General features: G+C 50.9%; 1 protein-coding gene across 2 annotated transcripts in view; it reads right to left on the bottom strand.

The window, feature by feature from the left end:
• Positions 1-4893: 4893 nt before the first annotated feature.
• PMEPA1 (prostate transmembrane protein, androgen induced 1) overlaps positions 4894-19911 on the bottom strand; it is a 32091-nt gene continuing 17073 nt past the window's right edge. The window contains exons 2-4 of one of the 2 annotated variants that reach the window (XM_072349885.1): positions 13475-13629; positions 9464-9517; positions 4894-9362 (exon numbers count right to left, since the gene is read on the bottom strand). In XM_072349885.1, coding sequence (XP_072205986.1) covers positions 8817-9362; positions 9464-9517; positions 13475-13629 — 755 coding nt within the window. In that variant the 3' untranslated portion in view covers positions 4894-8816. Of the gene's footprint in view, positions 9366-9463; positions 9518-13474; positions 13630-19911 lie in introns of both variants that reach the window. The other variant, XM_072349884.1, reaches the window with a different exon arrangement.

Raw genomic sequence — 19911 nt, 5'->3', positions numbered from 1 at the left:
GCCTCTCCCTCTGCAAGGAGTTGGAAAACCATCCACAGAGGAGAAGCTAAAGCCATTCCCTGTAGATTCTGCAATCCAAGCACTGCTGCAGGTAACAGACCAATACCCAAAAGGGATTGAATCAACCCAAAGACAAATCCATAGAACATATTTCTTTTCCCAATAGCTTTTGCTGTCTTCGAGGCCGAGCAGCATTCTTTAATGGAAGCAGTGAGACTGGGCTGGTAAAGCTTCCCGAGGTCAAAGTTATTTGATAGCTAGTTATTCTCCTTCAAAACAGACAAAGTAAACCTCTGCTTCCAGCCCTCACCGCAGCAGCAGAAACGCTTTGCCAGTGTATTTGTGACAAGTTAATTATAGCAGTGGAAAATCTCAGTGGAAATGAATATTAAAAAAAAAACAAAAACAACACAACAACACAAAAACTTTTTAGGCTGTTGACTTCAGGGAATGCATTTGTGGCTCCAAAGCTCTGTGTGTTCCTCATTAGCTCTCCCCCCTCCCCCATCTCCTTTCAGAAATGATGAGAAATGGGCCAATTTTCAACCAGCCTGGGGAGCAGCTTCTGAGGCACCGAGCGGGTGATGCTGGGCTCTGTCTGGCACCCAGCAGTGGCCTCATTGTGCTCTCAGCAAATGTGCAGGGATTACCACGTTGCTGCTGACTGCTGGGTACCACCGTGCAGGAAGGAGTTGTTGTGGGGTTATCTCACAAAGCTTTAATATTGAAGGAGTTCCCATTGATATTTTCTGGCCCCCGTGGCAGGTGGTGCAATCCCTATGCTCCCATCCACAGAGACCTCCCTGCCCCAGCTGGGCTGAACGCTGTGGTTGGGCTGGATGATCTCAGTGGTCTTTTCCACACTCTGTGGATCTAGGTAAGCATTGCAGTGACATCCTGCAAGGGCTGCTGGCTGTGGGGCAGGGCTACCCCCAGCACCACACTTGCCCCATGCTGCCCTGCCAAGCCTGGCCCAGGAGTGCCCACAAGGGCTGCATCTCCATCCTCCATCCCTGCAGCGCCTCAGCTAACAGGCTGCTGCCTTGTTCACGGCCTCAAATTAATTAAGAAGTTGAATTAATAAGTAGCACGGGATGCTTAATTAATAATTAATTAATCCGTGGTTAATGAGGACATCAGGAATTAGCTCAGAAGGGAATTGTTTCAATAGATTGAGGCGGAATGAGGAGGTGAGAGCAGCAGCACCCAAAGCTGCTGACCCCCACGGGTGATGCTTTGCAGAACCACGTCATGGTGATACTGCATGGGGATGGACTGTCCCCTTGCTGAGAGCTCTGCTCCTGCTGGAGGGGACGGAGGGAGGGGAGGAAAGGGGCATCACACTGATGAGCAATAAAAAAAAGGGAGGATCTGCTACAAAATACTCCCTAAACCCATCCTTTCCCTGCAATCGTGGTGTGGTTGGGTTGGAAGGAACCTCACATGCCCCAGGCCCACCCCTGCCATGGTCTTGATGCATCCCCAGCTCAGGCTGTCCAGTATCCATCCACAGCCTGGGGCACCTGCAGGGATGGGGCACCACAGCTCAGGGCAGTGCCTCACTGCCCTCACATCTAACCTAAACCTCCCCTCTTTTAGTTTTAAAGCCACCCCCCCCTTGTCCCATCTCTATCAGAAAGTCTCTCCCCCTCCTGCTTGTAAGCTCCCCCAAGTACTGGAAGGCAATGTTGATGTTTTCTTCTCATTTTGATACAGTAAATGTCTTGTTTCTATATTAATATTGATCTCAAGGTGTGCATACATATGTATACACGCCGCGTTAAAAACACTCATGTTATCATGTAACATTTCGAATGCAGCTGAACTGCAGCAGGTGATTTCTCCTGATGGTTCGGTTTGAAATTTCTCATCCACGAACCGCTCTGAAATCTCAAACAACACAAGAAGTCAGAGCTGCCATTTCCCACACAACAGATGCAACGCGACGGTGGAGGAAAAGCAGGTTTCAGTTATTTTTGTTGGCGGTAACTTTTTGCTCACAGAAGGGCTCAGAGAAGATTTTGGGCGTACCAGCAAAAATAAGGAGGAAAAAACCTTCACAGGGTGCAGTTATTGTTATTTTCATTTATAGTGCTGTCATTTCTGTTGCCTGAGCACATCCACTTGTAGATCTCCCCTCACTTCCCCTTGCTTTAAGCACGCAGTGTGTACAGCCTTCGGTTGGCACCTGGCTTTGTGATGCCCTCGGTTGCAATCCTGGAGGCCCTTTGGGGTGCTGCGGCTGCACTCAGGTGGCCCCAAATCCAACAGCAGTGCTCAGGATGAGCAAGAAGCCATCTCCTCCTCGGGGCAGCTTAACAACACGTTGTGCTGAGCTTAGAGCAGTCAGTCCCTCTTTCCCAGCGCTGCACTGCACTCAGTACAGCCCACAGTGCTTACAGATGGGGGAGGGTGCAGAGCAGGGCTGAGCACACCTCACTCCCACCCACCCAAGCAGCTGGGAATTGCAAACATCATTACAAATTCCTGTCCAGTGAAAACTGCATTTACTCATCTAAAACAAATGTGCGGGTGTCACCACAGCCAACAGGGGTAGGTCCTATTTTGGAGCACAGCCATCCTGTCCAGGCCATGTGCACACTGGCTGCCTTCATGTAGGAAGCAGGAGCTTGCAGCGGTGGAGGTCTGCAGCTCTGGACACGTTTTATTCCCCTTTCTGTAGGGAGGAGAGCTCAGTGCAGCTGTTCCTCACCAGCACTGGCACACAGCACACAGCTGTGCTGACCTGACTGCATTGCCACGTCTCCCCAGCACCCCCTTCATCTCCCCTGGAAAGCACGAGCTGTGAACGACCATTCCTCTCGGGCTGCCCTTGTGTGGGGGGTAATTGAATCAGGAAACAGGAAAAACGAGGCAGGAGAGCCTAGCTGTCATCATACAGAAACAATTAAACGCATGAAATGTATCGTAATGATATAATTAAGGCAAAATTCTAATCTTCCATTATCAGGGCCATGAAGTATTGTGAGCGCATTGCAGCCAGCATCGCTGCAATGAGGGAACCTCTGTTACGCGGCTTTATTAAAAAGCATCAAAATAAAAGTGGATTATCGGATCCTCAGGAGAAGCTCTGATGCGAAATTCCTTTCCATCCAACCTTGATGACAACAGAATTCAGCTCAGCAAACAGAGGGGAGGAAACAGAACCCTCCTCCCCATGCAGCCGTGCAGCTCTTGGGTGGGAGCTCTAAGGTTGAGCAGGTGCCCCACGGTGTGCTGCCAGCTGCTGGAAGGGGCCTTGGCAATGGCACGTGGATGGCTTCCTCCACATACATCCCCCGCTCTGTGGGGAAAAGTCAATTAGCAAGAATCATTTGTTTCGGAATGCAGTGGTCGGAGGGAAGCATTAGTTCAGAAACATTAATTTCTGGACAAATGTTTACAATTAAAATGCACTTTTGATTCCGCTCCAGTCCCACATTGCCATCGCCAGCTCAGCCAGGGATGGAGAGCAGATGAGCATCTGCAGGAGATGCAGGAGGTGGGGGCACTGTGTGGGGGCACCAGGTAGCTCTGCAGCTGAACTGTGCTGCAGAACCAGCAGGGCAGCTCAGGCAGCTTTGAACTGCACAGACTGGGGTTATAGAAGATTGTTTGGGCAATTACGGTAAAGTCTATCCTGGAAAAGGTGAATAGGAGCCCAGCTTCGTGCCACTCTTACAACATTACTGTAAATGGGGTGATATTCAGTATTTCTTTGTGTGTAGGAAGCCCGCTGCTGGCCATCCTGCCCTGGTGCAGGAGGAGGAGGAAGCTCTCCAACCTCCTGTTTGCAGAGCAATAATGCAGAACAGGGCTCAGGGATCAGAAGGGAAGCACACAGCCCTCCTGCTCCTCCCTGCGCTGCTCTGTGCCCTCCCCAGCTTGTATTTAGCTCTGTCCTGCCCAAGCACTTTGACCAGGGACACTGAGTCCTCCTACTTTGTCTAGAGTGAATGTGTGCTCATGGCATCACCCTGCATGATAACATCACCAGCGGGCACCCACCTGTGCCGGCTTTGCCCCATCCACACAGTGGTCTCAGCAGTGCTTTTCCAGCCCGGTCCCATCCTGCAGCACAAGGCAGTTCCCCCTCGCAGTTCCCAAACTCTCAGAATTGTTTCTTGTGTTGAGCTAATGGCAACAACAAAAAGTTAAAAAGCTTTGCTGATCAGCCGTGCTGCAGCGTCCCTGCCTCACCCCACCAGTGCACAAAGGCAGCTTAGGAACAGCACTGTGCCCATTCCCACACGCTGTGCTGGTTGGGTTTTTTTTTTTGCTTTTTTCATTTAAAAACAAAATCCCTTTTGGAAAAGGTGGTTTTATCTGAGTTCCCATTTTCTGTGGGAAGACACTGATTTCAGCCAAAAATGGGGAAAAAAAACAACCATCATTTCAAAAGAGTGATTGGAAACCAAAGCTGTTACACAGCTCCCTTTGTCATGTCTCCCTGAGACATCGGTGTGGGGTCAGGGCTGAGTGCCTGGCCCTACAGGTGGGTTGGGACGCACAGCTCGCTCCCAGCACCAGGACGGCCTTCCCTGCAGGAGGGAACCCAGCCCTGCAGAGCCCAGCTTTGGGATAAAGCATCCCATGGACAGCAAGCGCCTTAAAAAGTGCACGTAGCTCCAGCACTCGTGTGAGCTGCTCGGTTGCTAAAAGGAGGGAGCAGGTTTCTGCTCATTTCCAGCAAGATTTAGAGAGAAAAAGGCTGACAGGCAGCGTGTGATACAGGGACCAAATGCTGGCACACAGAGCACAAAAATACCCAAACCTGAAAACATTCCTTTTCCAACACTTGAAAAAGAAAATGGGAAGAGCTCCTTAAATGATGCTGAATTGGCAAACTCTGGTTTTAAGGTAACAAAGTAAAAGCTGAAGGCAAAATTGTCCAAAGTATTGTAAAATTTATTGTATAAGTATTGCAGCTTTTCGAATGACATATAATTGCCACTATTGGTTACTGTTACACAATAAGCGTTTACAACAGAACTTTGTAAATTGGCATCAGAGTACATATTGATACTAAACCAGCAAAGGATAGGTAAGTACTGCATTGCGTGTGCGCTCAATAGTTTACATAAGTTTAAACTCGAACAGAACTCGGGATACAGGACTGCCTGTAACAAACTCCAAAGCCAAAGCAATGCGACTGGAAGGCTGAGGAAAGATGAATACAGTGAGGTGTGTCTGTAAGGCAGGCAAACCAGGACTGCAACGCTGCCCCTTATGGGCTTCTATAGCACAGCAGCAATTTGAAGTGCCGTTTGTGGACGATTTTGGTTGATGGTAGCGTTGTGTTGTACACAGAGGATGTATGATTGAAACAGAGAAAGAGATTACGAATTCATTCTGTCCTCAGCCAGCACTGCTGGTGCTACACACCCGGAGGCAGTCCTTGTTGGATCCTTACTTACATTGGGCTTCTATTTCTTTCACCCAGCAGTTAGTGCAATGTAAAGGTTGTACACACATACAGAAAGTGAGTGCTCCAGAAATCAGATGGATTTCCTTATACCCCCAGTTAAGGTACCTCAGTGAGGCTGTCTCACACCAGCGGGCTGTGGAGGGGGCCGAAGCCCCAGTGAAACTCACTGCTCCTTGCCATCCTCACCGAGAAAGCCACCTTCATTCTGGTGGCACACTCAGGATGCTGTTAGCCATACTGTGCCCTAAAGAGATCCCTCAGACTAACGACCCCTTCGAAAGCCAACACGACTCCTACAGCTTTGAGCAAAAAGGCTGAGCTGCGACAGGAGGCTGCCGAGCACTGGCAATGTCTTATGTCTCCTGCTTTTGTCACAGTAGGTCACTGGGGCTGGGCCTGGTGCTCCCTCTGCTGCAGCTGCGGGACCTGAGAGCAGCCGTGGGCAGGTCCTGCATAGAGACCAAAGAGAGACAGCGTGTGCAGCCAGCACCTGGCCATGGAGGGGATGGGGGGTGGGAGACGTGGACCCCGAGGCAAAAATAACATTAAATAGCAATAATAAGGACAACAATAATAAAGAATCATCATAATAATTAAAAAGTGTTATTTCTAAACATCCATTCAGAACTTGGGAGTTGATCTGAGCCCCAGATCTGGTCCTGCATTGGAAACGCGGGGTGTGCAGGGCTGCAGGATGCAGAAAGGAGCCGGGCACAAGGGGACAAGTTGGCTGTGCTGAGCTGAGCTGGGCTGCACTGGGGCTGCACTGGGGCTGGGGCTGAACCCCTCTGGGAGCCCACGGCAGCTCCAGGGGTGTGTGGGACATGGGCTGATGGCAGTGCTGCAATGGCAGCTGTAAGCTCATTCCATGCCCCACATGGCAAGGGAAAGTGGAGCCAGTAACTCAGCGAAGGGGTCAAGGAGCTGTGGGATGCTCGGGGTGAGGTCTGTGAAACTGAAGTTCACATAGGGAAAAGATGGGGAGGGAAAAAGGAGAACGGGTTGAAATGCCAAGGACTGATGGAAGACCCGGAGCTGCTCTGACTGCACAATGCCAACGCGGCACCGCTTGGTGCCCACTGCCCCAACAGCACCACTAAGAACCCCCGCCTGCCTCGGCTGCTCCACATGGGACCACGATTCACATCCCAGCCCACACCTGCTGAGGTAACCATTTGGTTTTTGTAGCGAACACACGAGTTAAGCTCAGAGAACAGAACACCTCCCGGAAACAAAACCCAACCACACGATGCACGCGTTCTGGCTCAAGAGGGCAGCAGATATTACAGATGTCTTTTGGTTGGTACCTCACGTCCAACAGCTGCTGGGATTCCTGACCTGTGCCATGGGCAGGAGTCCCCAGGTGACCCGGGCAGCATCCGTAACCCATGGTGGGACAGCTGTCCTGTGCAAGGCGTGCAGAGCAGCACTGCTGGGTGGCGATGCCCAGGATTTCCTTCTCCCCTCTTGCAAAAGGGAGCGAGGCCGCTTCTTTCATAAGGCACTAAATAGATATGTTACATAGAGATTCGTGTTTATAAACTCACTTTGCGCCTTCCTGACACACTCGAGTCACTCCTTCGCATTTCTGGTTGCTTCTTTTGTGGTTTTGCACGGCTGTGAAGCTGGGAGGACCCCGAGAGCTTCAGAAAAGTGCTCGGAAGGACTGAGAGAATACAGGATTTAGAACAAAAAAAAGCAAAAAGCAAACAATCAAACTTCAAGTTCAGCTATTCTCCATCTTCATCAACACGTATATAAATACCGCTCCAATGGCCACAACTTCAGAACTGTTCTCACATATTTCTCTTTTTCAAGTAATAGAAGAGTTGCTTAACAACAACTTATTGCCTTTATGTCTTCCACCTTTGTCACTGCTGGGCAACGGCCCCACAGCTCCCAGCACTGACACTGCAGCACGGAGCACAGCGGGACGGACGGCTCCCGGAGCCGAGCTGAGCGCAGCACGGATCTTCCCAAGAGGTGAAGGGGTTTTGCTTCTAAAGCACGGAGCCTATTCGGTTAGCTTTTAATTGACCCATCACCGGAACAGGCTCGTTCCCAGCCGTCACACCTCACACCTGTCTAGTAGGGCTAAGAAAGCAAAAAACAGAGCTGATGGGTGCTGGGAGCAGAGCCCCACACAGCACAGCGGTGCAGCAGCCCTGCACTCCAGGTCTGGCTTTGGGGTGAAGGGGGAAGAGGTTGGCACGGCCGCTCCGCTGCTTCCACACCTGCACACAGGGCCCTCCAGGCTGAGCATGGAAAGAAATAAACCAAAAACCACTTTGTTCCTTCAGACACAGAAGTTTATTCTCATCCCCGCTGCCGCCCCCCAGGAAAGTTCGAGGTTGTCCAAAAAAAATAAAAATAAAAATAAAAAATCAAGTAATTTCTGCCTGCTTTGCCCCCCCCCCAACCCTTCCCAACCCCCCCAGCCCGGCTGCACAGCCCTGCAGCACCCACAGAGCTCACTGCTCCTCCACGGACAAACATCCCTTAACAGCTGCATGGTAGACATGATAGAGGCTCTGACCAACACAAGCACTGACATATTTATATTAAAAAATAGTGCAAAAATTTCAACATTTATATAAATAACTCTTAAACCCCTGCTTTTTGATTTCCTTTTTTTTTTTTTTTGTTCTTTTTTTTGTTTTTTTGTGGTTATTTTTTTCTTGTCCGTCTCTTTTTCACGCCGCCATCCACGCGCTTTGAGTCGGCACCCAAAAAAAACGGCCATTTCTCTTCTAGTTCAGAAAACAACTATTTTTTTTGTGTGTGGGTTTTTGTGTTTGTTTTTTCGAATAGGCCTCTTCTAATACAAAAATACTCCAGCTCCGTCCACATACCGCTCTTCTCTTCTTCTTAATATATATTTATATATTTATATTGCAGATCTTTAAACAAAACGTTTTTTTTTTGTTTGTTTTTTTGTGGTTTTTTTTGTTCCTTTTTTTTTTCTTTTTCTTTTTTCCTGTGCAAATATTTTCTCTTTAAAGTTAAGTGAAGGAATCAAACGAAACCAGACCGGCATTCACACACAGCTCAACTACAACGGAAACCAAACGACAACAACGACAACAACAGAAAGAAAAAAAAAAGGGCTACCCTTGTTTTCTTTTTTTTCCTCTTTAAACGTCAAAGACAGCTCCACGAAGAAACGCTTCTGCAAGCTTTGTGGGCTTGTGCATTCAGACCAGACATCACAGGTAAATATTTATACACGGAGAGATGGGGAAGGGCTTCAGTTTTTCTTTCCTCTGCTCATCTTGCTCAGCTCCCAGTCCCTCTCCTTCTTCCTTTTCACCACAAGTGCAGACTGTTCCACTCACTTTGCTTTGTTTTTTCTCCTTTTTTCTTTCCCCCCCTCCCCCCTTGATTTGTTTTAAAAGGGGTGCCCTTTCTGTTTCTCCTTCTCTTTGTTCCACGCCGTTGTGCTCTCAAGGCCATTGATTTGTGAGGGATGGAGTCTGCTGCCCTCCAGCAGCGAGGGCACCCCGCTGTTGTTCTGCTGGTGCTGGTAGAACGTGGCTCCGGGGTAGTGCCCGATCACCTCGCTGTAGGTTGGCGGCGGTCCCTCCATCCTGCCATTGCTCCCATAGCAGGTCGCACTGATGCCAGAGTTACTGCTGGGGGGGCACGGCCCCCCGTACACCGAGTTATCTATCAAGTCACTGTCGAAGATGGTTCTGTTGGGGGGTGCGCGCACCGACTCCCTGTTGAGCTCCATTTGCTGCTCGGGGTCGCGCAGCTGCAGCGTGCAGGGTCCCTGGTACGGGGGGGGCTCCTCGCCGTCCGACAGCGAGATGGTGGGGGGCAGGTCGATCTCGTGTTGCAGGTAGGGGTAGGTGGGCTGGAACCTGTTGAAGCGGTCCCGCTGCAGGAAGGACGGCACCGCCAGGCGCTCGCTGGGCCGCGGGGTGTAGATCTGCTGCTGGAGGGGAGAGAAAGAGACAAGAAGGGGCAGCAGGATGTGAGGCGCTGCCCTGGGGCGCGGGGACGGGCGGCACTCAGAGCCCGGGCTGTCCTCACCTCGGCCATACCGCTCCCCGACACAGTGCTTTCCGACGGCCACAGGCTGCCCTCCTGCATCGGGAAGAAGAGAGGTTGGCGTCAGCGCAGTCAGGCAGGACACCCCTGCACCTGCTTCCCCCCGCCCTAGTAGGGATGGGAATGCTGCCTTTGGAACGCTGCTCCAAGCAGGGCTTCCCTCCCTTCCCATCCCATTTAGATCTGATAAATCAGAATGAACAAGGAGTAACAGCAGCAAACAGCGTTCTCCAGGCTGCAGGCCTCCACCTCCCAGCCATGCCCGCCCCGTGGGTTCCTCTCCCGACCCCAGCAGTGTTTTTCAGTCGGTGATTCATGAGCCACGGGTGATTCACAAGATATCAGCAAATGCTCCATGAAATAATGGCAAGATTGAGAAAAACAGAAAACCTCACACCCACATTCTGATGCAAGCAATCAAGAAAACCATGGGAAAATAAAGACAGTTAAGCGAATACTGAAGTTTAATCTCGACTTGGCTATAAAAAATACATCTCTAGCAACAGGATGGTTCTACAGTATTCTTCCCCAGAGGGATCAATGGCCCCTGGTTACAAAGACTGAGGAGCTGAGGCTCCGTTCATCCTGGTACCAACCCCAGTGCTGCAACCTGCACCTGGGAGCTCACAGTCCCTGCAAGGAACACCCACATCCTCCCCAAACGGCCTTACAGCCCACCAGCAAACCAACAAACAAAAGCTCTTTCCATTGGTTGCTGATACTGTGAGCACACAATTCACTTCTACGTTTCTGCCCCGGGACCTGAAGTATTTAAATATACATATTGCAACACTGCTCCAGGAGAGAGAGCTGGAGGAAAACAAGCCTGGAGGACTCATAAATCCACCTCTGCTGGCTGGCACTTCCCAGCTGTGTGCAGGTGAACCTTTGGGGCTGGCACAGTCAGACACCTTTACCACCAGTGGGAAAAAAAACCTGCCAAGCCCCCCTTTGTATTTCCCTTTTAGGATGAAGTGTCCCATCCAAAGGTCACTCTCCACCTCTTCCTGGGGATGTCCAGGGGTTTCAGCTGTCTGGCAGCAGCCTGCCCCTCGCCCAGCCCTCCAGAGCCATCCCAGCCCTACAGAGCACCCTGCAGTGCTCTCCTGCTGCCCCAAACACAGCACAAGCCTCATGTTAACATTTTCCCCTTCATTTTCCCCAGCTCTGGGACACATTTCTCCCTGGATATGCAGCCCCATCAAACTGAAATAACTGCACATCCACCTCAGAGTGATCCTGCTTGCAGCACAAGGAAAATGGTGACCTCTACCAAAAGGAGATGCCCCAATACCTCCCCCTGCTTGGAGCCCCACTCTGGCTGCAGCCCACAGTGCCGGCCCTGTGTTGGGCAAGACAGCAGCAGCACACTGCACAGCCCCAGGATGCACACAGCTGTTTACACAGGCACCGACTGTTTAGTCTGGGCTGCTCTAAGCACACTCCTTGCCTGCAGGCACCGTCTGCATTCAAATTCCCCCAGCAGCACGAGCTGCAGGCTGCAGGGCAAAGCCAGGTCAAGCGGGGTGCTCAGTGCCATGCCTGCCCCCTGCGCTCCCAGAGAGCACCTGTCTCATCTTCCTGAGTCAACAGCAGGATGAAAATCACCAGAAACCAACAGCCAGAGGAGGGCAAACCCACAGACACAGAGCGTGTCTGTTCTCAGCCCTGGTGCTGCTGATGAACTCCAGCTGGGACCTGAATTCATCTCTGCAATGGCTGCACCCCCAAGGCTTCATTTTCTCAGAATGGAAGTTGGGTCTGATGAGCATCGTGGCTGTGAAAGCTCCTGTAAGTATCCCAGGACTCACTCTGGAACCTCAAGACTTCTTTCCGATTTCATTTTACCGCTCCATCTTTGACTTCACAGAACCTCTTGCTTTGGTTATGCCAGAGCATTTCCACTGCTGGGCAGAGTGACACATTAAATTTCTGAGCTGTGTTTCCCATTCTGTCTTAGGGGAGGGCCTCTGTGCTCCAAAGGTGCAGGGATGGGGCCATTCTTATTGAAAAAGAATCCATGTATTTTCAGTCACATTTCTTCAAGAAAAAATAAAGGTACCTGTTCCAAGGGGACAGTTTAAGAAGTAGAAGAGATAGGACTGGGATGGACAAACAGGTGCAGCAAAGCAGGCACTCCTCGCTAGCATGAACCACATTAAAAAAACCCCACCTTCAGGGAAATGAATTTCTCCTTCAGTTGTAATTTTTGAGCTGCAAGAACTAAAGAAGACGTCTGCAGCACATCTTGCAGCACTCTGACCACGGGATGAACTACTTTAATATTTTAAGAGATGAAAAGCGTGTTTGTAGCTCCAGTGCCTGTCTGGTCACGACAGCAAAATGAAGTTTGAGATGTAAAAAGCCCAACACCAGTTCAGTGCAAGTTTAATGGCTCACATAAGTCAGTTCCGAGCTGAGCGCAGCCGCTGCCGCACGGCACACAGTCAGACTGCAGCAGCTCTCTCCAGGAAGGTGTGCTGTGCTGAATCCCAGATGAGCTGCCTTGAAGGTCATTATCACAGCTGATGCTACTGTGAGATCTCCAGGGCTTCTTGTGCCTCCAGGGGAGCTCTGGGGACTTGCAGGAACTCAGCTCCTCACCTCGCTGTGTCAGGGCAGGGAAGGGGCAGGAGAAGCAGGAGACCAATAAATGCCCCAAATGGGGGTTGGAGAAAGGTGCAGAAGGTTCCGTGCCCTCACAGAGGTCTGGCAGCCGTCTCTTTCCACGTTAGCCTTCTTTCTTCTTCTTAAAGAAAATACAAATAGCCAACCTGAAGAAGGCTTGTCCTGACGTACAGTCTGCTGACACGATGCAGAGCACTTTGAGCTTGGGGCACTCCCAGCATTCCTTCCCAACAGGCACCTTCCTCCAGCAGGAGCAGCACGGCGCAGGGACAGCAGTGTGATGGGTACAGCAGGCTGTGCAGCCTTCAGCAGTGCTGTGCTTATTAAACCTGATGGCAGAGCTCTGCTCTCTTAAAATGAAATAAAAAACAGTACTGTGCTCTATTGTCTTCCTGGTTCTGCTAGAAGGGAACGCAGCCCTGCAGAGGCCAGCACAAGGCAGCAGTGCCTGCTCAGCCTGCCCTGCACACTTGGAGATAGGAGCAGTGACCTCAAGAAAGCCCTACTGTATGAAGAACTTTAAGATTTTTCAGGGTGAATGAAGCAAAAATCCATCAGAACAAAGTATCCCTGCACAGGGTTATGCAGGCAGCAGTGAGCGTGCTTACCCTCCACTGAATTGTGTCTTTTCTCTGTAGGTTCCTGTAACCGAGCTGCTGCACCTCACGAAACCTTCAGCTCTGCATAGACCAGCACCTGCCACAGGCTGGAGAGGCTCTCCTTGAGCTGCAGGGGCAATTAACACATCTCTCCTTGGGCTTCTATGAACCACAGGGCCCGAGATGTGCTGGGAATCTCCCAAGCATCGCCTTGGTGAGGTTTCTGCTTACGTGATGGGCACTTCCTGACACCTCCATCACAACAATGGCAGTGCTGCTTCACCCCTGGCGAAAACTGGTTATCTTTCAGGATTTCCCATCCTCTCGAAGGCAAGGAGCAGTTTAATACACTCATATGGGACTCTCCAACTGGAGATGCTACCAGACTCAATGGTTTGGCGCTGTAAATGTCAAGGTGTGTGCATCTCCAACATCTTGCAGTGCAAGGTGGTTTCAGGAACAGGGCACACCAAGAACAGCCTCATGCAGTTACTTTCTTAACAGAAAGTCCAAGCTGCAAAGTTTTGAGCTCCTGTATACTACATCATACAACACCCTGAAAAGCCAGAGGCATCCCTACAAGGCCCCCACATCCCTGGGCAGATGAAGCCAAGACCCAGCATGGCCATCTCTCCAGGCAGCAGTGAGCCGCACACAGGCAAACCCAACTGAGACAAACGCCTTTGGCTCTCACATCTCCCAAATTTCACATCACTTGGCAAACAACGCTGTAAGACACAGATGGGAAGAGCAGCGTGTGACTTACTGATGACAGATTCTCATCTCTCCGCCTCCCTTGGCTGTGCCGGCTGATGAAGGATCGCGCAGAGAGTTTGTAGTGGTTCAGCAGGCAGGTGATCACCACCACCATCACCATCATCACCACCACGATGATGATTATCTGTACAAACTCCAACTCCGCTGCAAGAGAGAGAGAGAGACATATTGTGAGCCACCTGAAAAAGCAGCACTTAATGGAGTGTGAGAAGGAGGAATCTGGCCAAGCAGGCGGTGACACAGAACAGCTGCATCCTTCCCCCACAACACTCCCAGACACACACGTGGGCTCTGTGTGCTTCCAGCCCAGCTACTTCATAAAAAACCACATTAATTCATGTCTCTGTTGCCCCAGAGCAGTCTCTAGGAGGGACCTTTAGACACGACTCACAAAGCACAGATTTCCAAACTACGATCCGGGTAAAACTTGATCAAACTCCCCTACCCCTCCTTGCATGGCTGCCACGCAGCAGGGCTGCAGCACCGCACTGCTCACCCAGCTGACAGCGGGAGCTCGAGCAGCCTGAACTGGCACACAGGAGAGCTGCCAAAAACCCTCCAAACAAACAGGAACAAGCAAACAGACTGCCCACTTAACTCCAGAGACACTTGGCATAGGAAGAGAAAAAACAGTTCTGGGCATTTCCACTTTGCATGTCAGGAAGGACGGCTACAAAATGCACTTTTGGAAGGCTCAGCCTCGTACTGCCAGGGATGCACCACCTGCACTTTATGCAGACACACACAAGGCACGTGCCCGCATGCAGACTCAAGGTGCCCAAGGGCAGCATCACGCTGCTCGCAGTGCCTGCGATGCCATCTGCTGAGTCAGGCAGATTTGGTTTTTTTAGTGGAAAGTTTTCTCCTGGCAGGTGGCATTTAAGTGCCAGTAAAAGCAAATAAATGTCAAGAAAACAGCCCAGGTGGGAAGTGCCGCAGGTTCCCTTGGAGTTCATTCTGCAAGCAGCAGCTCTTTCTGCCGCTGGACAGGCGTGCTGCCCATTGTCCCCAGATCCCAGAACATTTAATCCGCATCATCCACCACCTGCACGATGCACAGTTATGCCCTGAAAGCACGAGCCTGTCCTCACATGTGGTGCTAAGGAGCCATGGGAGCGCAGGAAGCCATGGCTCTGACACTGGTGGAACTGTTACCAACTGTGCCAGAGCAGTGCCACCATGGGCCCCCAGGCAGGAAGGGGCTGGAGCAAAGGCTGACGTGGGGGGATGGAGGAAGGGGCTCCCACTCTGTAGCCACACTTATGGCCATCCATTAGCAGGAGAAGCACCTCTGGGAGCAACTGGGGAGCAGCTCTGCAGGCTGACTGCAATCTGCCCGCTTTCAATCGGTCACCAAGGACACAGCCCATGGGTTTGTGCACCCGGAGCCCCAGGATGGGCAGGAGCCCATGGGCAGGGGAAATGCCTTCTTGCAGAGAGCACTGCAAAAAAGCAAAGACAAAAAGCGACAACACAAGGTTTTAGGAAGATGAGTCAATTCAGCCTCAGAACGAAACATGTGCTTTGGCCTCAGCAAGAGGATACAAGAAAAAACTGAATGAGGCCAGTGATGGAAAGCTTCCTTTTTAGCCTATAAAAAGAAAAAAGAAATGAAGAAAAACAAGTGGCGCTTCTGAAGAAAAGCAAGAGGAAGGCAGTTACAAATGAAAAGTTCCCTTCCTAGAATGAGAAGCACACTAAGCAAACCCAACCCAGCTCCACTGCTCACAGCGGTGCCGTGATGCACGCAGCATCTCGGCCATCAGGAAGAGCTGTCCCACCTGCACTGCAGAGCTGGGAGGATGCAGCTGGGAGCAGCCGGTGAGGAGGGGGTACCCGTGGAGGAGGAGTAGCTGTGATGGGTGATGCACTGCCTGCTGCTCGCTTGTCAGACCCCAAACTGGGGGGCTGTGATGTGGAAGCGAGTCCAACCTTACGGCAATCACACTGGTGGTATAAATAGCAAAGGATTTTAATATCTTGCTTTGTGGGAGGGGGGATGACAATTAAGCCGCAAATTAACATTCTGTAAACTGCCACAGCAGCAGCCATACACTTCTCCATTCTCCTTAGCACAAGGAAGCGAACGCCTCAGCCACCACAGCAGAGCACATCTGAGCTCATCCCACAGCACAGAGCGGGAGCTGAATGTACCCACGCTCAGCACCATGAGCAACGCACCTGCCCTGCTGTCTCTCCTGTTGCTGAAATGAATAGTTGCTCTCACTGGCAAAACCCAGCAGGAACCTCCAACCCCAGTGTTCCCACTGCCCAATGTGGCAATTAAATGCAATCCTAAAGAGCCCCACACACAGCTGATGCTTTTCAAGTTGCAAGAGACTCACACCCACTCGAGGCATGGAAGCTGCTGCCAGATCTCCCTCTGTTTTAACAGGTCTTCATGGGCACCACATTCAGAGGGGGGAAAAAAACAAACCAAGGTGCAGCAAAACTGGATATACCTGGGGAAATTTTATCCAAGCAGCTCAGCCAAACTAATGAAGAAAGACCATCAAAAAAACCCCACCAAACTTTGAGTTAATGTGCTATTACGTAAGTGCAACTCAGCTGCTATGCTAATAACAAACCTTTGGGGAATGAAAAACAAGCCAAACTGCAGAGCACGTCATTTATAATTCCACTGGTATTCTTAAAACACACACACAACAAAACAGGGGAAAAAATACTCAACACATTTGGTGTTTGGCTTCCTAATCATCGCCACTTTTCAATTAGAAGAGACCTCATTCCATTTCTCTCTGTAATTTTCCCCAAGGGAAGTGTTATAAATGCACGAGGCTTTACAAGATGGGCAAATGCAGCCTCCCAATGCAAAGTAAGGTCACACTAATTTAATTCTGCATCATTTTCACCCCAGAATCCATTTCACACTCACAGGTTCAGACACTGTGTTGAAGTGACACAACCTGCCTTTCCGTGCTCTCCATCCAACTCTGCAGCCACTGAGCACACACACAACTGCTCTGCAGCATCAGCAGTGCTGTCCCCTCCATACAGAGTGTCACTGCTGAGGACAAACACCCCAAGCACAGCAGACAGAGAGAGGATTAAAACAGACCCACGTTCTTTTTATCTTCAGTCAGGTGTAACACATCCGTGGGTCAAAACTGTTACCTGTGTGCCTTAGTGATGGCTCCTCTATATATTGGAATTGTGTTTCATGTGAGAAGTGAAACTGCTCAGGAAGTAATGGCTAAGCTGAACAGATGGATCTATATTAGCAGCAGTTCCTAAATGAAACAAGCAACACTGCAGTAAACTCTGCTAAAAGTGCAGTTTTTCAAATGCAAAACAGAACAAACCCGAGAATCCCCAGCAGAACATTGTGCTTCTTCCATCCATTTCACTTCCTCTGGGTGTTTTTATCTTTCAGAATCCCTCACACTGACACGAAGCAGACTGCTGGGCTTTGCAGCAGGATGGATCTGCTCATGGGATGCAAGTGACCATCAGAAACATCCTTGCTTGGATGTGGAAGAAGAGCTGCTGCTGCTGCAAGCAGGCAGCCCTTTGTCCAGCGAGGCCACAGGTGGGACAGGAACAGGGTTGGCAAACATCACTGCTGCAAGGCAGCAACCTTCTTGTTACCTGGGAAGGATGACGTGCACCTGTGCTCCTGAATGCTCTGCCCAAACCGGGCACAAGGAGTAAGGAAGCAGGAGCAGTTATTTATGGAGCCTGGCTGGGGCAGTGACTCAGCATCATGATTCAACAGATCCCCATCCAGCTCCCGTGGAGACAAAGCGGGGCACCACAGCAGGACAGCCCACAGCGCCAGGATGAGCTCCAGCACTGACCCTGCAGTCAGGGGCAGTCAGGCCATGGCGGCTCTGGGACTCATGCAATTCACAAGCGAACTGTAATGCCACACTGCACATCCCAACTTCCTCCAGCATCCCTGGGAACGCAAGCTCCGACCTCTCAGCACAGCCCCACTCACAGCCCAGGAAGGAAGGTCCCCATGCGCACACACATCAGACATGACAAAATCAACTGGGTGAATTAATAAAGAGTGCTTGCAGCTCTGCAGTAAGTGCTTCCATAATGCACTGCTTCTCCAGGTTTCCATTAACACCTCTGACACCACGGCACTGCCCTGGCAGCGTGACTCTCTCATCCCCTCTCATCCCAGGTTTTGGAGATGTTCATCCATCCCCACCTTTGGGCACCTTGTGTGTCTCAGTAATCAGGGCACAAAGCAATTCTCAGTCACTTTCAAAAACAGCAAACCAGAAAGGCCAGGAGCTGGCAATGCACAACTGCCCTGCTGCAGACCCGGCCCAAGGCATGCTCCAGATCCAGCCCAAGGTCCCGCTGCAGGGGGCACATCTCTGGAGAGCAGGATCCAGGTGTCACAGCGCAGCCCAGGCATGCTTTGCACCAACCTGTGGCTCCTTGGAAGGATCTGAGGGTTAAAAATACTCAACAAAAATGAGTCCAGCTGAAACATGATGGTTATGCCAGATGCTCATCAAAGCATCTGTAAAAGGATGCGGGCTAAGTAATGTAGCTAAACTGCAGACCTCATTTTTTTCTACACAAGGCATGTGAGTTTGAGATGAGCCACGTGAATACAGGCACACCTCTGAGCTTTGTTCTTCCCAGGGAACAGCCTCACAACCCTTCAGCAAGCAGCTGCAGGGTCCTGGTCTCTGCCACATCCCACAGGCCAGCACCAGGACCACATCCAGGCACAGCCCCACGCCAGCACCCTGCTAACACACACTGCATGGGGAACACCCTGGTACAGCAGCACCCGGCATGAGCAGCTCCATCCTGTCCTTCACAACCCCGCCTGGAGGGGGGACATGCCCACTGAGCAGAACATCGCATCTCAACTGCTCTCATTTCAGCAAGAACCAAAACAGCTCCAGGCAACAGCTGCAATCTGAGGGCTGCCAAGGAGGGTGCAGCACCAAGCGCTGCTCCTGCTTTACTGGAGTGATTTCACCCGCGGGATGCCAAGCTCCACTTGTGAGAGTCTGCTGTTCTCTCTCCCCAAGACCAAGGCACAGGAAGAAGGAGATGAAAGAACAAAGAAGTTCAGATGGCAGATTGCTCAGCCTTTTGCCTGTTAGGTCATCTGAGAAACAATCAGACCAGGCAAAGTCATGACTGCAATATTTGTGTTATAGTGTTTATCTGTTACATTTATCTTCTAAATAATACCTCCACAAAACCACATACGAAGGGCCCATCAGATTGTCAACAATTGTATTTGTTTACAAGACAGCACGGGAAGTACTATCTACCTTTAGATAGATACAGAGCGTGATACTGCCACTGCTGGCACAGATCAGCAGCATCTTGAAGCTGCTGCAGAAATGTCGAGGCACAACAGAGCAGGATCCGGCCCATGGCAAAGAGCTCGTGCTGGATTCAGTCCTGCCTCATGCATCATCAGCACAGTTAGCAGCTAAATTACATTTCCAGACTCAGCCCGCTGGTTATGATGCACAAAGCAGAAGTAACGCCACGTGAGGCAGCGCTGCCTGCAGCAGGATGGCTGGCAGCACCTCTGGCACCAGGGCTCACAAAAGGGGTGGATCTGAGGAAAACCACTGCTGCAGAATGGGCAACGGCGGCCCAAGAAGTCATTCGCATCATGCCAACCCTTGGAGCATAGCTGCACCTTTCATACAGTTCCTTTTCATCATGTCACCCCAGGCAATCAAGCATCACATCCTCTGAGTCACTGACAAGCGATGGCCTCATCCTGCACCCCCACTCCCTTTTTTTTTTGTTTGCTTTAAAGGAAACGGCCCCATTTCACGCTTACAGCTGTGCAGTCATCAGGCGGGTCAGCAGCTGCCTGGTCACAGCATCGTTTGGACCTGAAGGGTGAGCGCAGCAAAACGGCAGGGCTGTGGCTGCAGCCATGGAGACCCATAGGGAGCAGTGAGCAGAGCCAAAAGGGAACCATCAGCACAGCCACATGCAGCTCTGACATGGGAACTGCAGGCATGCCAGCAAGGTTCAGCAGCTCTTTCAGCCAGGACAACTTTTGGAGGCAGTGGGGGCTCACCCACTGAGCCTGTTGGTACCCCCAAAACCCTCCCCACTGCCCTGAACTCTGGCATGCTGAGGGGGGGTCAGGACTGAGAGCAGCAGGCCTTGTTTCTATTCACACACTGCACAGACCGACCATCCCAAAAATGACCAAAAAGACACTCAATATCCAGACTGAACCAAGTGACCCTGGGAGACCAAAGCGGTTTCTTCAGGGATATTTCTTGGGGTAGTAAAAATAAACCCATGAATAAATAAGTACCTTTGGGGACACTGGCAATCAATATGCGGCTTGCTGCCATGGAGGTTCTCTTCCTCCCAACCAGCAGAAGCCCACGACAAAGGAAAGCACATCTCATTTATGAACTTAGCTATAAATACTTTTGCTAACTGCCA

Source organism: Excalfactoria chinensis, chromosome 15 (genome assembly GCF_039878825.1).
Source record: "Excalfactoria chinensis isolate bCotChi1 chromosome 15, bCotChi1.hap2, whole genome shotgun sequence".
NCBI lineage: Eukaryota > Metazoa > Chordata > Aves > Galliformes > Phasianidae > Excalfactoria > Excalfactoria chinensis.
Note: the sequence above shows the minus strand (reverse complement) of the source record. Positions and strands in the feature narration are given on the sequence as shown.